The sequence below is a fragment of the Glycine soja genome, chromosome 20 (genome assembly GCF_004193775.1).
Source record: "Glycine soja cultivar W05 chromosome 20, ASM419377v2, whole genome shotgun sequence".
NCBI classification, from domain to species: Eukaryota; Viridiplantae; Streptophyta; class Magnoliopsida; order Fabales; family Fabaceae; genus Glycine; species Glycine soja.
This window is the reverse complement of record NC_041021.1, coordinates 40,316,627-40,326,000: the sequence shown is the minus strand read 5'-3', so window position 1 is coordinate 40,326,000 and position 9,374 is coordinate 40,316,627. Positions and strand designations below refer to the sequence as shown.

General features: G+C 35.0%; 1 protein-coding gene across 5 annotated transcripts; it reads left to right on the top strand.

The window, feature by feature from the left end:
• The first annotated feature begins 338 nt into the window (after positions 1-338).
• Positions 339-6,941, top strand: LOC114403817 (BTB/POZ domain-containing protein NPY2-like). Of its 5 annotated transcripts, XM_028366996.1 has the most exons (6): positions 339-514; positions 766-954; positions 1,537-2,309; positions 3,808-3,877; positions 4,575-5,747; positions 5,987-6,941. In XM_028366996.1, the coding sequence occupies exons 3-6, from the start codon at positions 2,248-2,250 to the stop codon at positions 6,551-6,553; spliced, it is 1,872 nt and encodes a 623-aa protein (XP_028222797.1). In that variant the 5' UTR covers positions 339-514; positions 766-954; positions 1,537-2,247; the 3' UTR covers positions 6,554-6,941. The 5 variants fall into 5 exon arrangements, with proteins under 5 accessions (XP_028222797.1, XP_028222798.1, XP_028222796.1 ...); XM_028366997.1 differs by having other exon boundaries at positions 339-954; positions 2,194-2,309; XM_028366995.1 differs by having other exon boundaries at positions 339-954.
• Positions 6,942-9,374: the final 2,433 nt, after the last annotated feature.

Genomic DNA, 9,374 nt, shown 5'->3' with positions numbered 1-9,374 from the left:
TTTTATCGGTAGGAATGAAAAATATCATCATCTTATTCAATTAACTCAACTGATCCTTGAAAACTGTTCATGGTTTTGAATGGCAAGTTTTGCCCTCTTATAAACCAATCATTAATGTCTAAGCCTCCAAAATTTAAATATCGTATTTCCACTATTTTATTAATTGAAAACAACAATAGATAAACTTAGTAATAACCAAAAAGAATAATTCGAAATTGTAAGGATTTTCCTGAGGCAGAAATTAAAAACAAGTCTTGCCAACTGTCCACCAAGGAAAAAGAGGTGAGTGATGATGAAAATGAAAGGGTGTAGTATTAGGACTGAGTTAGCTACACACCACACTACTACATTGCCTTTGATCAGAATTCAGAACTAAGGCATTCATTTAATGAGAGGTTCATTTACTATACTACAGTATAGGAGTCCGCGTTATTGAAGGGAAGATGCAAAAGAGAAAGCTAAGTGTCAGTTTTGGCGTGCACAACTCAGCAACGTGCACCCCAGAAATTGAATGGTCTCCACACACTTTCTCACCTCAAATCAAAGACCAAAATGCATTAGGATAAAGTGTAACAAAGTGGCAATCTTCTCTTCTTTAAGGCTTGCTAAAACTACTATAACACTTTGGCATTTAGCGTGCTTACAGTGTTACACAGACAGATGCATGAGAAAAAAAGAAAGAAAGAAACCATATCAGCTCATTCTCTGATTAATTGTTCTTTTTCTTTTTTTTTACTTTTTTCTTTTCTTGTTTTTCTCCTTCAGCTGCTTCTCTGGCTTCCGTGGCTGGCTGCCTCTGTTGAAAGTTGAAACTTGAAACTCAGTTTGGTGCTCCTGACTCCTCCATACACAAAACACACACTGTCATGCACAGCAACAACACCTGTTGCACTGCACCATTTGTCTTGTCCATCTTCTATTGAACTCCCACTGTGTGTGACTCTCTTCGCTCGTGTAAGATCCTGCTTTACCATCATCTTGTTTTACCTTTATTTCTGTTACCTTCAACTTCATGGTTGCTTATGTTGTGTTCTCATATTCTTTTATTGTTTTTCTCTATAAAAATAATATTTTCCCTCTAAATTTAACAAAAGGGGTGTCAACTATGTTTTTTTTTTGTTATTTGCTTTTTTAGCAATGCGTGTGTGTAGTTGTTTATCTCTACATCAAGGGTTTAAAAAATGGGATGTTGGGTGTTGTTGGGAACTACACGGAGAGTGAAGTTTGGTGCTAGTTGATCTAAGGCATATCTCTTCATGTGTGGTTGAGAGTTTCACAGCACCACAGAGGCATAAAGTTATGATCTTGCCTTCATTATTTTACTAGATATCTGCGATACATTCTGGTGGATTCCTCAGATTTCAGTAGCCTAAGTTTGTTTATGATATATTCTTGCAAGTAGCTGATGTATGATTGTTCATTACTATAATAACTCCATATTCGTGATCTTCTTCATTTATTCCATACTTGGCAAAAGATTCTTGCTGTCTACAGTTTTGGTGGTTTTTTCAACTGATACCGAGATGCTGTTTTCAGTTGCAGGTTTTCAAACTTTTCAACCATATATATATATATATATATACATATATAAAGCATTTTAAGTGTAGATATAGTTATATATATGCACATGCTGGATTTGGAACTTGGAGCTTTAAGGGCACTAGAGGTCTTGGTGGTGTGAATCTTTATTGGTTTTTAAAAACCAAAGAAACAGAAAGTGAAAGATAAAGAAATATGGGAAAGTGAGGTGGAGTCAGATTTGTGTCTCTGGTTTGAGAATTGTTTAGTGTTAACACTCTGTTGGCTATGTCCCCTGAGCTGACTGGGTGCGCCCGGGCTCCGTGGGCTTTGCCGCCAACCAAGGAAACAACCTCTTGTTGGAGTCTCTTCCCATTTAAGAGAACCTTTGCTTAAAAAATTGGACTCTCTCATTATTCATTCACCCTTCTGCCTTGTTTGCTGTCAAGATTCGGTCACACTCTGTTGCACTATTTAACCTTGTTTCTCTATAAACCCCTCTCTTTTCTCTCTTAAAGACAACAACAACAACAATAATCTTGGATAAATCTCAGTGAGTTGGCCCTCAGAGCTGGGGTTGCCTTCTCTTTCCTTTTCTGGGAATGTTTGGTGGGGCTAGCTGCGACTTATTGGATTTAGAAATCGGCTATTGAGTAGTGGTGATTTTTTTTTTAGTTGCTTCGGTTGAGTCGGCATCATCTGAGAAGAAGCAGATCTTATATTGTCAAGATGAAGTTCATGAAGCTTGGTTCTAAGCCAGATACCTTTCAGACTGATGGGAACAATGTTAGGTGAGATTATGTATTCTCTTTGATATACACATTGTTGTTTATTACTAGTTTGATGATATTTTTAGCTGTGATGTGAATTACTTTTGTTGATGTGCTGCTGCTGCTGCTGCTGCTGTTGTTCCTTTTTTTTATTCAAACATTAATAAATTTAAATAATCTGATAAGCATCATGTGCGTTCTTCCAACAAGTTCTTTCATTAGTTCCTATAGTTTGTTTTGAATGTGGTAATTGAAGGAATTTGACAGTTCCTTTTAGTCTTGATTTCCCCTGATGTACTTCATTCTTCAAGGAGCTTTTCTGTGATTAAGGAGACGTGTTTGTTTCATTCCATCTTATTCTTCTTGTTTTTAATTGGAACAACTGTAATCTTTTCCTATTTTTATCTGTGAATGATTTCCATCTTTCATAATGTGTGGCATAAATAAATAAAAAATACTACACAAAAGGATAATGCTGGGTAATGTAGCTTATTAAATATTAGATATATGAATAATAAACATGCCCCGCACCTCATAGCTATTGGCCTATGGCTGCACATTATGCCGCCCTAGCTAGGATTCATACATTCCTTTGATCGTTAAATTGTCTTTTTATTTTATTTTTCTCCATTTACTCTCCTGTAACTACTGTTTCATAAGTGCAGTGTTGTTACACACTACTATTTATCCATTATTTATTCAAATTATTGCCATTCTTTTATATGACTGATGTGAAAGAAATAAACTATATCCACTTGCATTTTCTATATTCTCTAAAACTATTCTTTGGTATTGTCATATGCAAATTATGCTAATTTTATAACATATTGATACTGGCTACCCATCCCAATTGTCAACATCACTTTTCATCAGTTCTACCTTACACTGTTTCAAATCCCTTTTAAAAAGCAACATCGATTCATATCATCCAAAACTTAGACATTAAATTTTGGCAGAACACAAACAGGCACATATCGTAATAACTACAGCACACAGCATCTTTTGCTATGTAACTGCATCAAGTATGCAGAAAATTAGCAAAGAAACTGATTAGCTTTCATGCTGAATCCATATTGGGCTTTGAGAAGAAGCTCTTTGGAACGTGTTTGTGGTGTTGTTAAAGCAAACTTTCAAAAGCCATTGTATATTAGTTGAATACTCTCTTTAGAAACAAGGGTTTTAGCATGATAATTATGGTTCATGTAAAACTACATACTATAAGATTTCACATGTTGAGCCTGAAGTTTGAATATTCGAACACATTATTTTCCTATCACTATTTCTCTTCTTTGTCTTCCCCACTCAAATCATTAAATCTGAGTATATTTAGTCCACTTGAGTTGCTGAATAAGACAATTAAAAAGAGGGTAAAAGAAACTTCAGAAGAGGGAAAAGGTTTAAGATTTTCAATCATTTTCTTAAAACCTAGCCACCATACTTTCTGCCTATTTTTTTATGTTTTTCATTTTATGTACCCTATTTTCAGACAATTTTTTCTCAAGATGCATTTCATGTGCAGGTATGTGGCAAGTGAGTTGGCGTCAGATATTGTTGTTAGTGTAGGGGATATAAAGTTTTATCTACACAAGGTATGATTCAGCCCAGTAAACTTGTCTAGTCTCCAGCTGAGAATTTCCATATTGGCACTTAATGATTCTACAAGTCTCAAATCTCAATTATTTATGGCAATTTCTGGAGTTACTGTTAGAAATTCATTTCCCAATATATTAATAATGTATGGTGAGGATGATTCGCTCTTTGATGTTATTTTCCCATAGGACTCATGTTAAACAAAAAAAAAATAGCATTATTTATGGTTTTTGGATTTTCAAGATATTTAGGGGCCGTTTGGTCTTCTTTTATTATGTAATTTCTTCTGTTTTTTATTCCTCAACATTTACTAAAAGGGCACACGGTAACAAAAATTTCAATAGATATAGTATTTGTCTACATGTACATTATTGCTCTGATAAAGTGGGTCATTCATGCATGACCTTAATAGAGAGCAGAGCAATTACTGACCTATGCTAAGTTGTGAACCCCGTTGAGGTTGAATTGAACAGTTTTAAGTTCCATTTGTTGTGAGTTAATACTCAGATTTACAAGCCTTTAAAAAAAAAACTGAGATTTACAAAGAATCTGGTTGGGCCACTATTACTTGAAAATTACTGTAGAGGTTGGGAAACATGGCTCATATTAGTTACAACATCCAAATAAACAGCTAAATTAATTTGGTTTCAAGTTTTCATTTTATGTTACTGATATACCAAATCCTTTGATGTGTAGTTTCCTCTTCTATCGAAGAGTTCTCATATACAGACATTGATCTCCCTCAATAATGAAGAAAATGTAGATGAAGTTCAAATTTCTGACATTCCTGGTGGTGCAAATACCTTTGAGATATGTGCTAAGTTTTGCTATGGCATGACTGTTACCCTCAATGCTTACAACGTAATAGCAACTCGATGTGCAGCAGAGTATCTTGGAATGCATGAGGCCATTGAGAAAGGGAACCTCATTTACAAGATTGATGTTTTCCTTAGCTCTAGCATTTTCCGTAGTTGGAAGGATTCAATCATCCTTCTTCAGACTTCAAAGTCTATGTTACCCTTGGTTGAGGACCTAAAGGTTGTCAGCCATTGCATTGAATCTATAGCAAATAAGGCATGTGTTGATGTATCCAAAGTCGATTGGTCCTACACCTATAACCGGAAGAAGCTTCCAGAGGAAAATGGAATTGAGTCAAACCAGAATGGACTCAGAACTCGACTGGTGCCAAAAGACTGGTGGGTTGAAGATTTATGTGAGCTTGAAGTTGATTTGTACAAGTCTGTGATTACAAATATTAAATCCAAGGCAGTTCAATCTAATGAAGTAATTGGCGAAGCTTTGAAAGCTTATGCTTATAGAAGATTGCCAAATTTCAGCAAGGGTATGATCCAGTGTGGGGATGTGTCAAAGCATCGTTTAATAGTTGAAACTATAGTGTGGTTGCTGCCTACTGAGAAAGGCAGTGTTCCTTGTAGGTTCTTACTCAAGTTATTGAAAGCAGCCATTTTTGTAGAATCAGGAGATAGGACTAAAGAAGAGCTGGTAAAGAGAATTGGGCAGCAACTGGAGGAGGCTTCTGTAAGTGATATTTTGATTCAAGCACCAGATGGGGCTACAATCTATGATGTTAGTATAGTACAGAACATTGTTAGAGAGTTTTTTATGAAGAATGGCAATGCTGAGATTGAGTCAGTTGGGGGTGATGAACTTGAGGGGATAAGAAAACCAGGAATTTTATCAGATGCTTCCAAGCTGATGGTTGCAAAGCTCATAGATGAGTACCTTGCTGAAATAGCAAAAGATCCCAATTTACCTTTGCCAGAGTTTGTTAATCTTGCTGAGTTAGTGTCTAGCATCTCTCGTCCAGCTCATGATGGCCTTTATAGGGCTATTGATACATATCTTAAGGTAACTGTTCTCGAGAAGGGAATTCTTTGATTCAATTTGCATATTTCATTTTAGATTTGTTATAGTGTGCTTTTACACTCTGGTATTTCTATATAGAAAAAACTATGTGCTCAATATACAGTCATATTTTAGCTTCACCACTAGCATTTGCTGTCTGATAGTGACTTCCTTTTAGAAAGTTGTATGTGGAGGTAACTAATTCATTTATTCTACTTTTTCCTTGCTTCCAAACACTATAGGAGCACCCTGCGATCAACAAAGGCGAAAAGAAGAGGATATGCAAGCTGATGGATTGTAGAAAGCTATCAGTTGACGCGTGCTTGCATGCAGTGCAAAACGAGAGACTACCATTGCGTGTAGTCGTGCAGGTACTATACTTTGAGCAGTTAAGGACTGCTGCATCATCAGGTACCAGCACTCCTGACTTACCTAGAGGAATCAAAGACTTGAACAATGAATCCAATGGAAGCTCAAGGTCAGGGACAACTAACCCAGAAGACGAGTTGGATGCTGTGGCCACAGCTGAGGAGCTGAAGGCATTAAGAAAGGAACTTGCATCATTGAGGCTGAGCAATGGAGTTGGAAACAATGACAAAGATGGAGACAACAAACCCAGCATGGACAAAGCTGTCATGAGCAAGGTGAAAGGGTTGCTCAAGTCAAAGAAGTCTTTCATTAAGATTTGGGCCAGTAAAGGGGGACAAGGTGAAAATAGTGGCTCAGACTCATCAGAGAGTATGAGTTCTGCTAACCCAGAAGAAGCCAAATCTACTCCATCCAGAAATAGGAGGCATTCAGTTTCTTGAAAGTAGTAGTTTGGTTCATTTTGTTGGCTTTTCTATTATTGTTTCTTTTCTTTCTTTCTTTTTACTAGTTTCACCAAGACAAGATTCCCCAACACTAGTGGTTTATCTTTTCTAAATTGAGTAGAGTACATATAGTTTAAAATAGTAGAATTGTGAAGAATGGAAATCATGTAATCCAAACATCTATTCTATCGAATAGTTGTTCAAACCGCCCTTTGCACTCCATTGGAATTGAAAGCTCACCCCATTTCTTAGTAACCATTCAAGGAACCTGATGGTATAAACAGATAGTTACCACTTACCACTGTAATCATAACAGCAGTTACTTACTGTCATGTGTTTTGGTGAAAATCTGACAAGACCTCAGGGTCTGTTATTTCGTGCCTAATGTTTGAATAACCAAGAGTGTTCTATAAAAGATGTGCGAATAGTAAATTCGTCTGGTGGTTAAAATAAAGCTATTATTGTGGAGGGGTCTGAGAGACTGCCTGATAACACATGCATTAACATTTTGTGGACCATTATTCTAGTTTGCAGTCAAACCAACTGTTTTTGCATCTAATTTAATGTCCACTTGTAGATTTTTTGAAGATTCATTTTCATTTATTTCACTATGGTACAAGGGAGAATTAGTTCGACTGTAATCCAAAGTGAGACTTCAACATTCATTACTTTTCATCTTGAATATAAAGAAGAAAAAAAAACTTATGTTAATTTTAAATATAAGTAAATTTTAACTAATTTTGTCTTATTTAATAAAATTATCATCAAAATATTTATTTAATTGAGATTGTTTTTCTAATGGCTATATCAATTTTTAATGGATGATAATTTAGAAAAAGATTTATTTTTAAATAGATTAATAAAATTAAATGATCTTAACTTTTCTAATTAATTATGATTTTTTTTAAAATATTATTAATTCTATTTTTTTAAAAATATTTGAGATCGGAAAGGGTATAGAAAAAAAAATACAGTGAGATTAGGCAGGTGAGTAGTGGTCTGAAATTGTAATTTAACTATCCAATTTGTTTACTATCTAGCAGATATCAGAAGAAACAAACTTGTTCCCCTAAAATCCACAGAAACATGCTTTAAAATGCACGTCACAGCCACTGAAAATTAATTGTAATCCGGCATCCATTAATCGCAAACCAATCTTTCTAGGTTGGATTAATGATAATATATTAATAAAGTCAAGGTTACTCCATAGGCCAGTTAATTGTGCCGCGGCAGCTAGTTCAATCAAACACGAATAAATATTTCTAATGCAACCAATAGTTTCTATGCTATAGTAGCATTTAATAACCTATCTGTTAACTTCAGTTGGTTAATATATATTGTGGATGTTGTACCTTTCTCTACTTCGTTTCTGTCACAAGGTGTGATCAGCTTCATCCGAGCTATACTCCAAAATCTAAAAGCAAGATTCGTTTATTACAAAGGAGTGACCAAATGTTAAAATCGAAGCTGTAGGAATGGTTATTTATTATACACAAAATATTGATCAAGATACGAAAATAGCAAAACTGAAATTATTGTCATAAAAATGGTTATTCAATATTTGTACACAATTATTATTTGCGTATTGAAATTGAAGGGTAGAGGAGGGTATTTTCCAACTTCAACTGAGATTAGATTCAACAAAAGAAAGGTCAAATTAATTGAAAGGCGTCTACAACAAGTAATAATAATAATGCCCAAATTCCATTTGTCTTCCTGATACATTGAAGGGACACAGATACTCCTTTGTGTTTAAAATGAAGATACACCAATAATAGTCCCTCTTTCACAAACTAGTTTTGAAATTTGTATGGCCTAATCTATCTTAATTTATAGTATAGCATAAGCAGGGGATATATTGGGTCCTGCCCCCCCAATTTAAATATAACAGCAATTTTGATACCATGGTGGAGTCGCCTTTAACCACATAAGATGCATGTATATAAGGCCAAAAGTCTTAGCTGCGAAAGTTTAACCTAATTAATTGGAATCCCATTCTCCACGGACATTAATTTGTTGGGAAATACGCCAAACTCTTTTCATGTGGATGTAGATGTGGTCCATTCCGGATAAAGATGCCAATTGCCACGTATCCAACTTCTGATCATAACATCCAATGCTTATATGTAATATGTAGCTTTATACGCCAGCTTAATAATTATCATCCTTGTGTCATGTATCATCAAACATCATACTACATTTTTAATCAATTGGTATCAAGCTCAATTGATTAAGCAAGTTTGGGGTGGAAATTATTGCAAGATTGATTTCTTGCAAATCAGAATATAAAAAAAAAGTATTCAATTACAGCCTCACTAGCTAACTTTGAAAAGCACATGGGAAAGCGTTCACTAATAGAAGATAAAAAATAATCTTGCAACATTATCATATAGTAATAAACTATATGGATCACTATATTCATGAGAACAATAGAGAATTTCATTTACATTGATCTGAATGGAGAATCAAGCGAGAACTTGATGGGTTGGAAAAATAGATATACGTTGATGGGAATCCAACTATAGAGAAATTCCAACATCTGCGGAGAACCTGAGCAGGCCCAGAACACCCGTTTCTTTGGAATACTATCTAGCCGTACATTGTTTCCACATGACCCCTACCCATTAGTAACTCAACCATGGTTGAATTTATTTATATAATATAAAATTATATATGAGTAACGTTATTCTAATACTATTATATTAATAAACAGAGAAGTGAACAAGGGTTTGGTTGATTAATTGATGATGCATGTTCCCACTCTCACTTTATATATTATGCCTAACTCATGACCTTCCTTCCTATAAAACCTGCATCA

Bases quoted from the DNA above. Each gene is read 5' to 3' on its own strand.
- LOC114403817 (XM_028366994.1), top strand. From the start codon at position 3,348: ATGCTGAATCCATATTGGGCTTTGAGAAGAAGCTCTTTGGAACGTGTT. The intron at 3,878-4,574 runs GTATGATTCAGC...TTTGATGTGTAG, and splicing joins TAAAGTTTTATCTACACAAG to TTTCCTCTTCTATCGAAGAG. The intron at 5,748-5,986 runs GTAACTGTTCTC...CAAACACTATAG, and splicing joins CTATTGATACATATCTTAAG to GAGCACCCTGCGATCAACAA.